Genomic DNA, 19,980 nt, shown 5'->3' on the forward strand with positions numbered 1-19,980 from the left:
TGCAATAGTGCACCGGTGTCCATTGACACCGGTGCACTATTTCCCCCCCAAGGATGAAAGCGCCTCAGGCTACACTAGAATCTGTGCGCCCGGGCTGGGTTCTCTGATGGTGAACGCCGTATTGTGCCTGACATTAAGCTCTCCTGACGCGCCGGCGCATCTATTACGCAAATATTTGTATTTGATATTTTTGCTGTTTGGAATTAATGTACAAACTATCTTTAATTATCTCAACATTACAGCCGCTGTCTGCCACGCAGTGACGGTTCTGCTGACTCTGAAACAATGAAGTATGACGCTTAATGCAATATAGCTTTCTTTTTATTGCATTTTTTAATATTCTCAACATGTTTTAATGGAGTAAAAGTCATAGCACCCAGCGTGATACCTGGAAACCAGATTACTAGGTGCGTGCCTCCGAGTTTGTAATTCTGGCTAAGGGACATTGTTTTGACATCAGGGATTACAATAACATATTTTCCTGTTATATTAAAACCAAAATGATCCATTGACAAATATGTGTGATTCTATTGGAACAGCTGAGGCATGTGTTCCATGTATAGAGGCTCATTTATACTTTGTGTAATCGTGACGTACTCTGTTCTTTCAGCCCTGTCTTTGAGCGAGATGGAGCAGAACACCTGGAAATCATTGAGGGCAGTGGAGCCGTAAATTGATCCTTGAGATTTTCCTAAATTGTAAGAAACAACGCTAAAAAGTTTCAATTAAATGCTAAAATGAAGAAAAAAGTCAATAAATGATTAACTGACAACGAAATGGCTTGCCTATACGAAACAGTCGTGACCAAATGAGGCTTTTTGTTCCATTTGAAAACACCGGGCAGTTATAATTTCCCTTCAGAAATCTGTTGATTTTGCTTCGTGGTCTTTGAAACGAACATCTGAGATTTACAAGTATTCCCGGAAACTTAACGTTCACCCCTTTTTGTTTGCAACATACAACCCCATTTACTGTCTGTTCTTTTGTTGTATTTGACTCGTCGTTCCCGCCTTGTGGATGCGTTGATGTCAATGGACAGAAAGCATAGGTGTCTTTGTGTGATGACGTTTTTATTACCATATCTATATTGAAAATGGATGAGTTGTCAAATGGGTCGAGTGATGCCGCTGCCCACAGACTTGTCATACAAAAACTCATTGAGCTTTAATTAAATCTGCAAACATGACATTTCTATTTTCTTCCACGGAATGGACTCCGTAATTGGACAAATAAATGTAAACGTAAATGTCAAATCCTTCAAGTGAATTTAATTTATCAGCAGTAAAAGCATATTTTAATGTCTGCAAGACCATAAAAGTATCTTTGCTCATAATATGCCCATGCACAAGTTCTACACGTAAAAATATTTAGCCACATCCAGTGGGTGGGGTGCGGCTGCAGCTGCCGAGAGAATTGCAGCGAGTGACCAATATTGCAAAGGCCCAGTGTCCCATGTGGACGTCTTCCTGAACAGAATGAGATAAATGGTGAGATAAATAGGAGACTTTGCCTGTTTTGCTAGAATTGGAAAACTGACTTCTAGCACCAGGGTGCAGCTGAGCTCTGGAGATCATTATGGTGCAGAACTTTCAGGTCCAGGTTTGAGGCTGCAGGACTCCTTGTAAGTCCACAAAGGCCACATTTGAATTGTGCTGTTGATTGTTGAAGCTGCAAGAGTTGCATACTGTAGATTTTAAACTGTAACGTGCACATTGACAATGTGGTGTCATTATCCGTGTTCGATATTTAGCGGAATCTCAGTCTGGACATAACTCGCTTCGAGAAACGTTCATCTGACCTACTTTACGCTTTGCATGTAAGTCGGTGGCAGCCCAATGCGGTGCTGAATGATGGTACAATTTAAATACGCAGCACACTTAACATTTATTGATTAAAAAAAGAAATGGCGCTGTGCAGAAGTGGCGTGTGGAACAAATCAATTGAAGTGATCTCACCAATAACAGTGGCTGCACACACACGAGAACTGAAGTAATCTATTTAGGGCCTCTGCGCCATGTTGAAGCAATTTTATCACGCTGACATGACGGCAGTCGATTAGAGACAACAGTTTTGTATAATTTTTTATTTTTTTTGTGGCAGAAACGTCAAAATATGAATGTTGTACATGATAAAAAAAAAAGTTTGTTTGATTCAAAGAGCTCCAACTGGAAGCTCTCAGAGGATGAGGATTTGATCGAATCCGTCTAGATGGCGAGATGAAAAGGTTAATTTCATTAAACACAATGCCAGATGAATGTTTGCTTTTCCTTCATGCATGAAAGTTTGCATGGTCAACTCAAATGCATTATTGCCTCTGTATGTGCAGCTCACACTGGGTTCCATCTGTTCCATTTCTTTGACATTTCTCTTTCATTATAATAGTATTTGCTCTCTTTAGGTGCGTTTACATGGACAAAATTTCTTTATTCCGATCAGAGTTCAGAGTAAAATTGTGATCCGATGCGCCGTGTTCATGGACCCTAAAAATCCGATCCGATTAGGATTTGCGTGTTCATGCATCACACTTTTGATCGGAACAGAATATTCTGACATGCGCAGTTTGACCAAAAGCACCGGAAATGGTAGAAGAAGAAGCGTAGCGTAGCAACTTCCGCTGTAAGCAAATCTTCGCTCCGCGCTTTTCTGCCTGAAACGTCAGCGTTATTTTGCTCGTTTTCCCCGTTTGCGCTTTTAGTTTCCTCCTTTAATGTCTCCGGCAACGTGTTTGTCTCAGATATTGACCAGTTCTGTCTTCTGCCCGCCGTGCTTTTCGCTCGCTCTGCTTCAACTAGCTTCTGGCAATAGCAGGAGCGCGTGTAGCTGACGTCACAGACATGCGCAGTAAGGACGACTTGTACCGATACATCGGAATAAGTGTTTTCATGCGCCCTGACCGGGTTACAAATCGGTATAAACCACCCCTCTCGATCGGGATAGAATTGTGACCGGATCAGGCTGGATTGGGTTAGACTATTCCGGTTAAGGTGTGTCCATGAAGCATTTTTATTCCGATCAGGATTTTAACCGGGTTAAATGTGTCCATGTAAACGCACCTTATGTCACCAGCAGGTATTCTTGTCTTATTGCTATTTGTAATGGGTTCAATAGAATTTTCACCAGCAATAAAATGCACTAAAATTTAAATTCTTCTTTTTCTTCCAATTGTGGACCAAAGGATGGAATCCAAAAGTGGCACCAACAAAGCTCGACAAATTGCATGAACTCATCTGCTCCAGATGTCTGTACAGTGAGAATATTTAAATTGCCATTGTGCTTCCACAGCGTGGAAAGGAGCAAACAGCCATGGATGTGTCCAAGGCAACACAAATTGAGGTCAAGTCAGGTCGGAACGAGTCGCAAATCTTTCTCATTGAGATGTATGACTCCACTCCTTGAATGCAACACGAATAATGAAACTGAGAGGGGTCATGACCAAAAAAAGCTCTTATTAAGTTTAAGTTCAGTCCCGTTCTGAGTTCTCACAGTTGAGACCATATTGAAGGGCGTCTGTAAGGCCCAGATTGGGTGCAATAACAACGATGGCTAAATGTGTTTGTGGGAAATACTATGGGGAAAAATATATATAGCTGATATAAACACTTTTCCTGCATTAAAGTTGTGCACATCCCAGCACTCAGCGGACCCCCACACTGGACTGATGCATGCAGAGTAAACTGCTTCCTGTCATCCTGAACGTTGTACGGGACATGAAATGACCATCGTAAAAGAACGATGCTTCCAGGGGCCACTGGGCTGCATCCACAGCCCACACACATGCAAGGTAGCTAAGAGCTAAAAGCTAGCCTTTATCCAGATGCTGTTTCTGCTGTTGTGACTATGTTCTACAAAAAAAAAAACTCATGAGATTCCCATGAATAAAGCTCTATTGACTTTGTTTTAAAATTTAACGCACTTTAATGGAAGGAACATGGCGACATGAGAAACCCATTTGTCACCACCTGGAGAATGGAGTCCAGCCCCCCCCCACACACACACACACACACACTCAAGAGGAGAGGTGGATCTCTTCGACTTGCATGTCCTCGCTGCAGCTCTGCAGCAGTTTATGCCAGGCCGATAGCGTTCTTGTTTGAGCTCCATCAGCAGGAGCTGCTGGTCATGGTGAGGCGGGGTTAGTCAGTGACAGATTTTATGGATATACCGGTACGTAAATGTCAACATTTCATAGCAAGCTCGTGTGATTTTTAGATTTTATTGTCTTTGCCAAATTAAATGACCTTGTTTTTCAGGACCGGATTTACTCTGCAGCCTCTTTTAAAGCCTTTAGTTGTCATCTTTTGCTTTGAACGATCACACATGGAGACTCGGATACTTTTAGCCCTTTCAAAGCCGGCACTTCCGGCTGTGTGTGTATCTATATAGCAATTAAAAACATTGTTTTCCATTGTTATTAGCGTTGATTTGGGTGTTTTTATGGATTAAATGGATTAAATTGTTTTCAGGTATTTTATAAGGGAAACATTTATTTGACATACGAGCGATTTGAGTTACGAGCTCGGTCCAGGAACGAATTATACTCGTATGTCAAGGTATTACTGTTTTTATATAAGCTATATCTTAGAGTTTGCATGAACATTCATAGAAAAGCTACTCGAACCAATTCTGTAATGCAGTCAATTAAAAATAATTACTACTCTCTAAAACCGAGGAGAGTAAAAATCAGAAAAATATGTTCACCAGTTGTTAAAAGTAGATGCTAAATGCATCAGACATGTATTGATTACAATGGCAATACAAATTTAAATGTATGTTAAGAGACTTTTCCAACCCAGTTGGAGCATTCAGCTTTTAGAATTTCCTTGGCATCTAAAAATCAAAGCAAACAAGTTTCCTTCAGTCAACAACAACATAGTTAATGATGCAGGCCGAGGAGGCGACGAGACGGAGGTGTTCCCATCAGCACTCCTGACATTGGGTCGTGTGTTCTGCTGCTGGCTCGCCACGGTGAGCCAGGAAAACGTGGATGAGAGAGCAGATGTAGCAGACTCCACCGTGAACTCGAATTTATTCCTGTAGGAAGTTTCATTTCATGCCAAATGCTGCATTTATTAATAATGACAGAAACTGGGCTACCGGATGACAACATGGCTGCTCTTCTCACTCTGCGGAGCAAAATTAGATTTCATGTTCCTGAACTTTGTGAATGTTGGAGCAATTAGGACTTCATGGGCTTTAGCGAATAATGTGTTATGCTTGACTGGGATATACCAGCTTTTTGCTGCTGATTCAAGAAATAAAAAGATGGAAATTGTTATTACTTTTCCCACTAGTACTGCATAATAGCTCCTCGGGTCAGAAACTTCAGGCTTTATTGTTCTTTAGGCATCATAATCTACTGTTTAAGAAATAGAAGCCTATTTTCTGCTAAACAGCTTTTCAGCTGGTCTTAACCAGAGGAAGTGCCGCATCTTGTTTTGGCACCGCAGATGCTAAAAGTGGAATGACAATTTACTCACAAATCAATTATTAATTAAGTAATAAATTTTCCAAACCGCTTTGTCCGTTACGGGGTTTGTGCTGGCTCCTATCCCAGCAGTCAACGGGCGAGAGGTGGGGCACACCCTGGACAAGCCGCCAGTCCATTGCAGGGCCACACATAGACAATCGTTCACACACACACACACACACACACACACTCGCCTATGGACAATTTAGCGTAACCAATTTACCTAATTTGCATGTTTTTGGTGGTGGGAGGAAGCCGGAGAACCCGGCGAGCACCCACACGACACACGCAGACACGGGGAGAACATACAAACTCCTCATCGTGCTGCCCTATTTCAGTAAAATTAAAATAAATCCAATTGTTACAACACAGAAAACCATTTTGCACCGGTTCAATATCCTGCATTGATAATGTGAATAACCAGAAACTAAACTGAACAGGTTAACAGTTGCACTTTTTCCACCGGGGAAGAAATGCAAGTCAAATGTTTATGAGCTGGAAATCATGTATTTCCAGTCAGATCTGTTTTTGCCTTTCCTTGTTGGGATTCTTCTTTTGAGGAAAATAACTCAAAGCTTGCTGCTTCTGTTGCTGGAAGAAGTCTGAACCCAAGTTAAAACAGCTAGAGCCTTCAGGCGGAGGCCGGCGTTGCTGAGATGGCAACGGCGAGAACTGCCTGCTTGGAGCCCTTCAGAGATTTCCAAGGAGATTGGATCATTGGAATAAACGGAACGGAATGTGGCAAAACTGGAAAGGAAAAGGGGAATGTGGTTGTTGTTCAATCAGACAAACGAACAAAGAAGCACTGTTCAGATGTTTGAATGAAAGTAATTTCAAGTCCAAATGTTTACTTTTTACTATTAAATTTACTATTCATATTCAGCTGAGAACAAAACAATTCTTTTAAATTCCTGTAAACAACTAATTTTATATAATACTGGTGCAAAAGAAACGTTTTCTTTTTCTCTGTTTTGATTCACGAGAGGCCTTTTTTTTTTTATCTGCAGGATAATCAACTGTTCTAATCAGTTTTTCTGCTGCATTACTGTCTCCTAGTGGAAACCTATTCCGAGCTGTCATAAAGACTATTAACACAAACAGGACTGAAGTGTCCTCCTGTACCAGTGAGCATAATAACATTTTGCTTTGGACAAACATGTCTTCTCCCTTTTGGAAAAATATTCCTGTGAAAATCAGGCTTCAGGTGCAATCCCTCCTTTATTTGCTGTTCTTGTGTAAATTCTCTCAGAGGAACATTAAATAAAAGAAATCTTGACACAGTCGGCATATAAATTGTTTGAAAATTTGCTTCCATGACGAACCTGATGAGGTTATTATTATGGGGTTCACTTGGTCTGAACCGGTGGCTTGACTCCAGGCTTCACACACTGAAGTGTTTTGAAGTGAACTCATCTCTGAATAATTTAAGAAAGGGCTCCCTTGCATAGATGGAATAAAGATGCAACCAAATTACTGGGCCATAAAATCAAAGGGATGGAAATCCAATCAATGTTATGAGACACCTGCATTTCTTTGGGGGGCGGGGGGGGGATTAATGACTGTGTGTAGATCCTATAGGATTGCATTCAGTTCTAAAGAACACCAACAGTTGGTCTTTAATGGCCAGCTCCAGCAAGCCAGGAGAGGGATTTTAACCCTTTCTTAGCTCGGTTATCTAATTAAAGTCAGCTTTAAAGGTGACTGATGTTGAAGTGCGGCCAGCCTCATTTAATATAAACTGCCTTTTTAATTCATTCTTACTCACTTACTCACCTCTGTTCTTGATTTATCGATTGTAAATCCTGGGAATCTCTGCGAAGATTTTCCCATCGTAGAATCGATGACAATGTAATTGCACAGAAGCGCTTCTGCCTCTAATTAAAAACTTGGATGGCTATACTGTGCGGCGCTCCCAGAGATCCATTATGTGCATGAAGGAATTTTGCTCTGAATTAGCTTGAAATATTAAATGTATTTACTTTTCATATAGAATAACCTAATGGAGGCTGATTGTGCTCGCCTTTCCTTTGTGAATAGATTTATACAAGAGAAATGGCCCAGTCTGAAGTAAAAAGGAGACAATTTGATGGTTCAGTGGATTGGCTGCTGTTGTATCCTTATTGATCAAAATGACATATTCTCTTTCTCCTTCTGTTCTTCCAGTTCACATCAACTTTTCTGCCGGCAGCACAGGGAAAAGCTCGCAGGTAAGAATAACATTATTCTGTATTTTTCCTATGCAAATTAGCCCAACACTTGAGAATTAGTTTAATCATTCATTTCCTGGTCTTCTCGCCTCCATTAAAACTTTAATTACCTGAGTTGAGATTAATGACTATATTTTTTAATACTGGTCTCCAGATTGGAAGTGTAATTTGCTCTTCCCCACAAATCTATTCACTCTTTAAGTACAAGTCAATTTTGTTGCATTTTCCAAGCCTGCAGTTGCTGCTTGATAAATAATGAACACGTTCGGTTGCTCTGCTTCTTCTCGGTGTGAGAAGATGTTGACAGTGAGCCTCCTGGCAGAGGTGCTTCGCTTCACAGGAATCACACGTTACTGTCTTCCCTTTTACTGATATCAGCTGCTTCTTTTTCCGAAGAGGAAGTTTTATCTTTCGGCTTTGTTACTTTAAATTTATTTGTATATTTTGTCACACAATAGGCAGATGCTGTCGTCAGCAAAGCGAGCAAAAAAAAAATAATTATTCTACGAGTTGATGATAACGGTGTGTAATTTATACACATCAGGCTCAAGTCAGGTTTCTTCCCTGACATAATTGCGAGGCATTGTTAGAAAGGAGATTCGGTTGAAGCACTTTTTTTTTTCCCTATAAGGGAGAGATTGAGGTCAGCTGCATCCCAGCGTAGTAAAGTAACGATGTTAATGGCATCCATTCAGGAGAAGAAAACCTTTAAGAGAACAGAGAGCGGCGTTTTCATTACGATGGACACATAATCAAGTCCTGTCTAATGAAAAAAAAGTGATTTAAAACTGAATCTGTTTTTTGTGGCGTCCGCTTGTTTTTACACGGTTACAATGCATATTTCCATAGATATAAATGTTTTTCCTGACATGAGGGTTCTGCTGCCCCTGAAAGCTTGCGGGGGTTCTCACCTGGTTTCCACAGGACACGGGCCTGTGCCTATTTCAAATTTTTAATGTCGCTAAATTAGTTGGAAAAGGTCTATTTCCTACTTTGCGCCATCGAGGGCTGTGCCACACCACAAGTGAAACAGGGACCCAACAAAAAGTGAGGAATAGACAGTGTTCAGAGGAGAAAGTGCAGTGGATTTATTCGTGCTCCTCGTTTCACCCTCTTTCATCCAACCACAATTCCATGAGCCATCCTTAAACGCCAGATTCGCACGAGTCCCGAGAGGATAGTCTGGATCAACAAGGTTTCAGGAGATCTGAAGTAGAGCAGAGTGAGAGCCACAGACACTAACCCAGCAACCTCCAAAGGACACCCCCGCTAACACCAGCCCCCCCCTGAGAGTATTGAATGAGATCATGCGTGCTCACTAGAAGACACTTGGAAAATGTGCACTACTGTACTGCCAAAGGAATTTACAAATCCTCCTACTGTTAACACTGATGATATTTTAGTTTCGTACTTTGCACTAATGTCAAGCGGCTGCACGTACGTTTGTTTGGGTTTAGGGTTTGTTGATACCGGGCTTCTCAGAGGGGGATGGTAAGGAGGGTTAATGAAGATACACTAGCGTGACTGAATCGCACATTGTGTCACATCAGACCGTCAATCTCTGCCTTGACACCATTATTTGATTGGTTGCTGAATAGGAGCGGATTCTCAATCTGTCTTTAAACACCTGGGCTCTTCTCAGCAGGGTTAAAATCTGGCTATGTCTTTGATATGGGTCACACTGATCTAAGAATGCAAATCAGAAACAGCTGGGGGGGTGACATAGTTTCATCAAAGCGATCAATACATTTCATTGTAATTCTGTGTCTCATTGTTTGTTACATCACAGTGGATGAAAAACAAAAAAACACATTTTCCGATATTTATGCAGGATTTGAATGGTTTCCTTTGTTCAGTATTTTTTTCAGATGACGTTGATACAAAAGGCTTATGATATGTAAAGCAGGAAACGTGGCTGCATCAGTAAACAAGTGTAATGTTCAGTGGCTGCCTTTGCACACAGTCCATCGTGACTGGAATCTGTAACACGTTTCTGCTTTTAGGATGGCCTGAGGCATCTAATGACTGACAGTAGTTTGAACTTAGACTGACTTGCAAAAGTTTGCGAAGGCAAATGCAGGTGCTGCGATTATCCCACCGCTCCAGGGCTTCATAAACAGCCTAAACAACAAGTGTGATAATGAAAGTAGAGACACCTTGATCCCATTCACACAGAGGGAAAGATGCATGAGGACTGCACAGTGTGAGAAACCACACACACACACACACACCTTCCAGTATTGTGCAAACCTATTGAATAGCATTGACAGTTTCTTCCACTTTGTCACCATCGGGGGGGGGGTCCTCTCAAAATTCTCACAAGGGCAGGGCCAGTTCTATAAGACATTGAAGGGCTTTATCCTGGAAGGGTAGCTTCACCTCGAGGCGACGTTCCTAGATGTGGGAAGCAAAACAGCCAGTCCCACAACACACACAGGAATGTCTCCACTACTGCAGAAGTCTAATTGAAAATGTTGATCCATGTGAGTCACTGAGTTCATGTAGTTGCACAAAGTGATATAATTCAAACATTCTTAGGGTCACCCGCAGGAATGCAGGATTAGATAAACAACACATTCAGATCATATTAGGCCTTTATTGCACAGCATCCATGTAATGGATGTAAATCCATGTAATAAACTAGACATCGTTATAACTAATAGCGTTGCTGCACTCGGCCTTGAGTGTCGTTCAGTTGTTGACACTCGCCAGTTCTCAAGGAGAAGAGCTCCTGCTTATCCTGACGACTCGCTCGATTCAATTCATCATCTCTGAATGACATCCTTTATTTGCAGGTTGTCATGCGTTCTGCAAACGTCATGTTTGACCTCCTCGAGTTGAATCGCCACTAAATTGAACTCAAAGAGGAGGCCTGTGAGACGGATGTTTGAATCGTTGCTTCTTGATTGATTCTGCAGCAACCTTGTGACGGCTGAGAAGACAGATAATGTTTTTCCAAGATGAAAAACCTGCAAGAGTTCGGCCAATGTTCGGCCAAAATGCCAAATATTAGCTGAACAACCACATACCCGGTAGTCACTTGAAAGAGAGTGGTATCCATACTGAATTAATTTAAGAGAGAACAAGATCATCAAAGCTTAATAGGCATCAAAATCTATTTCAGAACGAAATAAATATTCTTCCCTCATGTTGGCTCACAAGGCTGAGGACACAAGGCAGCTGAGACTCTCAAAACATTTAATAGTGGGTGGTTGTGATGTTATCAGTTTTGACTGGTTTTTGCTGCAAAATTGACAAATTGCCTCTTTCAAGTTATGACTTCACTTGTTCCTTTGGCTTCGAACCAAAATCTGCCTTCAGCACTGACGTGGTCTTCGGCTTTGGCACTAAATTGTCCGTGACGTTCACATCAATTGATGCACAAACAAAAATCAGTTAAAAATACACACAAACTCTGATTCATTCACTTTTACTTTTCATGTTTGGTGTATAAAGATGCGAAGAACAATTTAGAACCTTTTGGTGGTGATCCAGATCACCATGTGGATGTTGTAAATCCAATTAGGAGGGGAATGAGCTGCTTGGCGGAGGTCTGCGCTCTCTGAGTGCTTTTCCAGTTTAACGATTGTGACAGGCTTAGATTTGATTTGTCTGGCACTCCTCATGTATTTCTGGCACTCAAAAACACTTCTGTAGACATCACATTTTTCACCCACATGCCAAAACTAATAAACTCTCCAACCGTGAATCATTCTTACTATCAGTGACCGGTGAGCTAATGCGAGCTGACGGGCCAGTCGCATCAGTGGGGGCATCTGTGCCCTGCAGGGATTGAGAGATGTGCTCGGGCTGGAGCTCCTGCCACGTATGCATGTGAACGACTTCCAAATTGAAGGCAGCGTTTAGATGGTTGTCTCTGTAGGAGTCCTCGATTATATAGCAAACATATGAAGTGAGTTGTCCCGTCCTGAAGGAGTTTACACGTGTTCACCCCAGTTGAGAAAACCTTTTGACACAGTGCGGTGATGAAAGTACGTGAGGCACAATCCTTCCGTCGTTCTGCATCAGCGCTAGAACGCCTCGGATCAAAAGTCTTCAAGGGATGTTGAACTAAGCCCTTCTGATGGACAGCTTAGACTCACAGCGATTTCTTTTTAACACCCATGGCTGCTGGTTCGTGCTGGAAATGGCTGACAGCCTGCTGTCAGATGGGATTAAGGGGAGCGTTACCTGTGTGCCGGAGCATTAAGGGACAAAATTAGAGGTTCCGGTGGGAGAAACTGGCCTGAACCTTTCATGTTGGCAGAGTGAACCTTGACAGAAATGGAAATTCTCAAGCAGTCATGTGAGCGTCTATCGCCCCGTCTCGATGGATGTTTAGTTTTGAAAATGTCGATTGCGTTTGGTACTGAGATGGTAGGGCCACCAACCAAAAAGCTCTCGAGGTGCAGATTAGTAAATTCCTTCCAGTATCTGCACATTTCAGTATCTGTCTGGGCTCCTGGGAAAACAGACATTTAGGGACCGCATAGGGATTATGAATGAGAAGGCGGGACTGTTCGCCGAGGCTGAGGTTCTCAGAAGTTCCCAATCGCCTTGCACATGAACACAGCATGACAGGAAGCATCAGCCTCTTTTGAATTGGCTTCATTACTGAACAATGTCTACAGTCCTCCAGGAGGCCAGATCCTTCTGGAAGGACTCGAAAGCTGCTGCCAAATCACAGTTAGAGTTCAAAGCGCAGGGAAATGGGGAAGCTGTTTATGTCTTGTAATTTGAAATTTAGGTTATTTAGGTGTGATGTCATGTCGACAAGGACGGCCAAAGATTGAGCAACTGTCTGGCCTTGTGCTTTTTCTGTTGTGCCGAGAACATTTTTGTCTTTTCTAATTATCCAGGAAGCTTGCTAGCGCATGCAGGGTGCACTTTGATTAATGCCATCAAATTCTGATAGGAGGCCTGTACTAAAGAATAGTAGTGAGAGAGGGATTCGATTGCTTTTCCTCTTTTCCGTTTGCACTTTGAAATGGAATAAAAGACACACTCTTTTACTGCTGGGCTCTAAGCCACTTAATTTTCCACATTCTGGCATCATTTTGGTGTACGGTTCTTCAAGTATCCATATACCTAGCTTCATATTGATGTTTAACATTTCCATTTTTGATTACCTCAACAGACGCCATGCAAATTAGACACACGGACCTTTTAGCACTTAATGCACAGAGAGTGAATACAGGCTCTTCTGTCGCTGAGAACTAAAATGTTTATGCCTATTTTTTGATAATGTTTTCTCGTGCGTGACGTTGCCTTACTGCCTTGTTTTACAAAACATATTATACAAACCTACACGGCCCTATTTATTAGAAGCTGGGGTGTGTCTACCTGGGGTCGTCATGTTGTGCCTGTTAAAATAATAAAATAAAATAAACTTTAAATAGGCTATTTATAATTTTTCATTTTATGTGGAATGGCCTCTCAGCCCAGATAGAAAACTCACAGTTCTGGTGCTTTTTTGTCGTGCAGGCCACTCATGGCACCAATCATCCAACACCATGTATTCATGTTTTTAATTCATGTAGTATTAATTTGTATTGGCTGATTCAGAATTATTTAAAGGTGTTTCCCCAGATCTGTAATGGAAGGCAGAACACGTAAATGGAAATTTACCCAGAGAAATGTAGGAAAGCATAAAAATGGGGAAAATAAAATGAGGAAAAGCACTGCATTGGTTGGAGGTGTATTGCTGCAGGCTGCAGTGAAGGTGAGGAGTTCATATATGATTCCAGAAGTCACGGCTGAGTAATGAACCAATGCGTTTGGAGTATAAAAGCCCTATAAAACTCATCACACAGTTGCAAAAACATAAAATCCATTGTAGGAATTTCCTGCTCTTGATCTCCAGGTAAACACTATTTAACAACAGTAAAAAAAAAAGCAATCTTCTGCTATTACAAATGAAAATTTGTATCCTGTCATTTGACCAGACCAGTGCTTTGCTGAATGGTGATTTTTAGCCAAACGTGTCTGGTTTTCAGGACGGACGGAGCCTCCTATCTGCCAACACAGTGGTCTAATTGAAATGGAGGCGGCGGCCGTGTTTTTCTGGATTTTTACAACTCATTATAAGGGGAGCGTCTGAAATGCACTGAACATTAAAAAATGATGAACAACAGTCCAGCGCTGAGATTTCTCATTAAAGCCTCATTAAAATCTGTTACGAAACATTACATCTTACTTAGTCATGCAAATTCGTGTCGCAGACAATCATGCATGCATTACAAGCACAGGCCCAGTTGCGCACATTATATCATTGTCGTTGATGGGAGCGTTTCGCCAAAAGCTTGATTCATCACCCAGGAGATTTCATCGATTTATTTAGGTTGACGGTTGCAGCTCAGTGATTTGCTGTCGGTGCAGCTTCCTCTCTGCCAGAGTCTGACAGAGTGAAGAACTCATCACCTGCCACTGTTCCATCACGACTGCCATATTCATCCAGGGAAACCCATTCGATCACGCTGCACTCTTTCCTGATTGTGTTATTCTACTTTTATGATTAGTTTTCCCTCTGGGATTTTTTTTTTTTTTTTTAAACTCAAGAGATTTTATAAGTAATTGTCTGATAATGCGTCTGATTCCCTCGGCTTAAGAGAGGCCATGTTTTGTTCGGCGGTGCCTTCTCCTCAGCTAAGGAAATGATTTCAGAGGAGCAGCATGTAATGAGATGAGACAGAGACCTTTTGGGTATGACTAATGCCACTGAGCCTAATTACATAGATGTCTTATAACCACTGAATTAATTCATGCTGCTATGATCTTGCCTGTCTGTGCATATATTGCTGTCACACCTGACAAATGAAAAGTGAAAATAAATAAATGGTGCTGTCATGCCTGTTGCAGGAAATCAGTCATGTGGTCGGAAGTGACACATTTTTTATCTTGTCATAGAAATTGCTCATATTCTAAATGTACTTCAGTGAGCTCCATCTTTTCTGGTACACTCGGCTCCCACATAACAATCGCATCCAATCCCAGAGTGAAGTTGTGACTTGGTAAAAACTCTTTGAAAGCTGCATCAGCTTGCTAGAAAAACAGGAAGAAGAAGAAGATCTAGTATAGTGGAGGAAGTTCTAAATCGAAACGGGCCTCAGTTTGTCATTACCTATTAATACTCTGGAGCTCGGGAAATACTCTGAACTCACACATTCTCACCTTTTCGCCCCAAGTCTGAAACACATCCTCTGAAGGATGGAAGTAAAAGACAGCTCCTCAAAGTTCACTCAGCTTGGCATTGATTTACTCGCCCCTCCATTGTCTGCAGTGAACACCGGCAACTCGGGAGGTTGAGCAGCATTGAATGACGTAATTGAGCCAAATGCACGGAGCTTAAAATGCTGAAGGCACAAAACCCACACAATTAGGAAGGAGTAATGATGTGGGGTATCGCCCATTATTTCTCCAAATAACCCAAAGGGCGTTCCATATTTAGCACCGTTAAGTCTTAATTAGCGATTAGGAAGAGGAAATGGGAGTATTTAGCAAAAACGTAGCATCTTCACAGAAAACTTTTTTGCCGTTATCTGGAAATGTCTTTGCTCTGTTGCTGTTTAGATCAAAACCTTTCTCTGTCTTTTCAGAGCCACGATGATCTGCATGTCATCCACAACAATCAGCTCGGTAAGTCCCGCTTTTCTGATGGGGATTGTGGCGAGGCAAAGAAAGTGAGATTATTCAAATATCCTTCACATTTGGTGCATGAGTTCAATACTTGGTAATGCACAGTGAATAAGGGGGACGTAGGATTGTACCGGTAATGTCTGTTTTACTGTAGCTATTAAAGCTGCTCTGTGAAATGTAAATGAGCCAAGATACATGTTTAGGAATTAAATATTTATGGGTCTTACATTGGATCTCAAAATTGCATTGCTGTTTTTAAGTATTGAATCATTTTATCACATAGACAAAGATGGGACCGTTTTAAATGACTATAGAGGCACATGCACATTCCCAGATTAGGGTTCATCACCATAATCTTTTCCATGTTAATAAATCTGCACCAAAAGGCAAAATGTCCTTCAGTAGAAAGTTTTTCATTGCATAACTAAACCAAAAGGAGTTTTTTGTTTTTTGTCTCGTATTGATAAAAAATTATTCCGTAACTATTTTTTTTTTTTTTATTTCTCTAAAATCTACACAGTCCTTGTTTTATACAGTATACAGAATAGTCTCAGTGGGGCAACTGTGATTATCACGAGGTAGTAAATCTTGAACACTGAGTGAAATGTAAATGGAAAATGGTATTAAATGAAAATGGTAACAAGACTTGTGTCTGATCCCTGAATTGCAGATGTAATCCTCAGTGTTCCTTTTATTTTTTTCTATTAAAATAATTACATCTCTCTTTATCGTTTTGAGAGCAAGCAGGATTTCAATAAATAGAGCAAATATCTCATGCACGCTGCAGGGGGCTCATAGTGTGGTTTTGGGGAGGCTTGCAGTGGAGCATGGAAACTGTTTTCTGGACCTCTGCCTGTTGTTCATTCAACTGGGTCACCATAGACACAAAACCTCACAAAAGCAACTTCATGATGCTCTCATTTGGCACCTCACACAGACAGCTATCTGAAAAATGGAGTGCCGCTATCTGGCGCCGCCGCAGTAATTCCCTTTGTCACACCAGTATTGTTTGTGGGGAGGAACACAGAAGATGAATAAAGGACGTCAGACTTTCTGTTGTTGTAACAATGCAGCACATATCAGGAAGTGTAACTGGCTTCTTTATTAGAAAAGATCTGCTGACCTTTTTGAAGGAGCTGGTTGTCACCATTCAGTGTTTCTTTAGAGCAGGGGTGGGCAATTATGTTTTCCATGGGGCCACATGAGAAACAGAAAACATTCTGGAGGGCCATGCCAAAAGGCTGAACTCAATTCTGCATGATATTAATTGTATTTCTTTATAAAAAAGCAGTAAATAGCATTGCTTTGAGAAGCTTGGAAGAGTTTATGTTATAATTAAGCAATGAAAAATTGAGGTTGCCTTACAAAAAAATGTATTTATTCAATTAAATTTCTCAAGATAATGGTAAAATAAATGTGAACGTTTTACCCATTTGTGACTTTTGAAGGCTTGAAATCAAATCGGTATTGGATAGATATGATCTGGACTGGTTTCAAAAAGTAAAAAGTAAAGAACAAGGATTTAGTGGGTTTTTTTTTTTACACTCTGCGACTCAAGGGAGGCAAAGTCAGGAAATTCCTTTAATTAATATTGATCAATCTGTCCATGTTCTCTCGAGTGAATTTCCCTTTATGTGCTGAGGAAGACAAACCAGCAGACCCGTTATTTATTTCTTCTGCTATCCAGTTACGAAATGCAGACGAGTATTTAGACCAGTCCTTCTAAACTCCGTGTTTCTCATGATGATGATGATGATGAAACCAAATCAGGAGTTCGGTGTTGATGTTTTAGGGAAAATAATGACCCAAAGGATTTATAAAAAAATATAAAAATATGTGGAAGAGATCAACCATTAAGCAGGAGATACAATAATTATTTCTAGAAGCTGTGGTATACTTCTATGTTGTATCATTTAATAGTTGAAGTTGTTACTTCAGAACACGAAACATGAAATCAAAATAATAACGTAATGTGTCGGTGGGACGATGCTGCAGTGAGTCGCACTGTTGCCTCGCAGCAAAGAGGTCACAGGTTCAAATCCAAATAGGGGCCTTGTGAGGAGTTTGCATGTTCTCCCTGTGTCTGCGCGGGTTCTCTCCGGGTTCTCCGGCTTCCTCCCACCGCCAAAAACATGCCTCTTATGTGAATTGGTTACACACACACACATGGAAGGTTTTGTGTGTGTGTGTGTGTCCTGTGATGAACTGCCGGCTCGTCCAGGGTGTTCGTAAACAGTTTGAACAGGCTCCAGTAAAACCCGTGAGCCAGATCTCAGATAAAAGGTCAAGGGTTTCTTTTGTGCATTAATTGCAGCGCAGTAGCATATTCTGGATGTGAGGAAGTGAGGGATGGAAGGGAAATTTTAAAGGGTTGGTTTTAGGCTAACTTGTCTTTGGTAGTCCAATGATGTGCGTCTTCGGGATGGAGCGGGGTTTATACCAGCGCAAGCAGCTGCTGCCTGCGGAAATGAGCTATTACATCCTCTGTCATCTCTCAACATAGGCCTGGCTATGAACAACTCTTCATACGCCATGTGGGTTTCATTGTTCCCACAACAGCGGCTCCAGTTGCAGATAGATGTCTGTCCCTTCAGACACTGCCACTGAAATTACAGTATTCATCTGTTCTCCATCTGTATTCGAGTCCTGTTTCTTTTACAGATTGAATTTTTAAATCCTGCTTACCCAAACGTATCTGCATAACCATTTGCACGCTTGTCTGTCCCCTCCGCTGTGGGCATGTGTTTATTTAACTGTGGGAATGGAGCTGTTCCTGTGGCAGCTCCGGCGACTGCACACACCTGCTGTGTGAATCTGATGGAGATGACGGTGCTGCACGAGCGCCTAGAGGTCGTCGTGCTCTCAGTTCCTTTGCCACTTGGCGCCATCTGACATCCCGCTCCGAGGAAGTGTCACGGTCAATTTGTGTCAATGAGGCGACGACGCTGCAGGGCAGGGCCACAAAAGGAACACGCAATTTACATTCAAGAAAAGAGTTGCGTCACCCTCCAGTACATGCACGTATACCTAGAAATACTTCATTTACTGTATTGTAAATTCAAGCAGACCAGATGGTGATGGCCTTTAAACAGTGGCTTCATGCATTAAGAAAAGAATCGGATCAGTGAGAAAATGGAGCTCCATCCTCCCGGGTCTCATTTCAGCCAATATATTTCAAGGCTGATAGTCTTTCATTCTATGGAGTGGTCTCTGTGGAGTGCTGCGTAAGTGAAGGGAGATAAATGAACACTAGATGCTTTCTAGTTCCTTCAGCTTGGCAAAATCAAATCTGTATCGAGGTGAACGTCAACTTAACCATTAAAACCCATGTTGTGTGATGCGTTTGGCACCAGGATGCTGCTCCACATCTTTGCACTAGTAATAAATGAAATGGTTTAATTGGGTTACAGTTATTGATATAACAGGAAGTAAGAGTGCTCAATCTACGATGGTTGCTTTTGTGAAAGCTGTAGCTGCAGAGACTGAGCAACTTCCAACAGCAAACACTGGAAACAATTTAAACACACAAGAAATCAGAGTTAATGTTCATTGTGCTTTGAACTTAACAGGAGAACGAAAAAAGAGCCAAGCTGTTATCTATCTGAAGCAGTGCTGTGAAATAATATTGAGCATGGCATTATTATGAGGCCAATTATCACAGTTGTGCTAAAGTGCTAGCTCTATGCATAATTATTAACATTTTCAGGATATTAGTATATGCAGACATTTGGTAAACAGCACTTCAAACAGCTCAGCATCCCGGCAAAGATAAATTGTGTGAATAAATTCAGATAAATGGAGAAAACAAAATCACAACTCGGCCTGCATGAAGCGTCTTTCTCTACTGAATTTAACAGCAGTCGATCCAGTTGCTGTGAGAACCCTAACTTGAAAAGCATGAATTTGGACCTCATGATGAATTTAGAACAAAACTCTCAAGGCAGGTAACTAAAGGACGATCATTTGGGGACAATGCTAGATGTCTAAGCACTACTTGTGTTGTATGAAACTTTGCACCTATGCATCCTCTTAAGATTCCCTAGCAACACAAGGAAAAGCCACATCCAAGATGTTTAGCATGTTTCCTGATTTATATTGTTTTCAACCCTGAGGCAATATTAGCTATTCTTCACCAATATCATGTTTGCTCTGCACAATTCAAACAGTTCTGAACCTCTTGCTTCATTTATAGTGGGTATAGATGCATTGAAGACACATTGCTCATAAAGGCCTGACTGCAGAAGGACAGGGAGGGTAGAGGTGAAGGAAAGGCGTTTTAACTGGATTTCCCTGTCCAGATCTTCTCCCTTTAGCCTGGTGATTAATTGAAACCCATTAGTGTGAAGTCAAGGCGCCTGGATTCAGTCTTAATGAGTTTCTTTTTACCCCTCATTCTCCTCTGCCTTGACAAGAGGTGTGCGTTATCTACACAATGGGGGGGGGATTGGCAGACTGCTTATCTGATTCTGCTGTTGGCCTCATGCAGCTGGTATTATTGCCGCTCTGTGCAGTAACAGGAGGATGGTCCTCACCTGGGGCTTTAAAGACACTGCTTTATTTGAAGCCAGATGCATACACACGTACAGTGCACACAGTCATTCATTTAGCAAAGTCAGCAGGACATCTCGAGGTAGCATAGCACTGTGATCCCACCTCTGCACGCACTCCTGG

The 19,980-nt window shown here is 41.5% G+C and overlaps 1 protein-coding gene across 1 annotated transcript in view; it reads left to right on the forward strand.

Moving 5' to 3' along the window:
• The window catches only part of b3glcta (beta 3-glucosyltransferase a), a 45,887-nt gene that overhangs the window by 386 nt on the left and 25,521 nt on the right, over positions 1-19,980 (forward strand). Inside the window, 1 exon segment of the mRNA XM_068745773.1 lies at positions 15,244-15,309. Coding sequence (XP_068601874.1) covers positions 15,244-15,309 — 66 coding nt within the window.

Source organism: Brachionichthys hirsutus, chromosome 11, assembly GCF_040956055.1.
Source record: "Brachionichthys hirsutus isolate HB-005 chromosome 11, CSIRO-AGI_Bhir_v1, whole genome shotgun sequence".
NCBI lineage: Eukaryota > Metazoa > Chordata > Actinopteri > Lophiiformes > Brachionichthyidae > Brachionichthys > Brachionichthys hirsutus.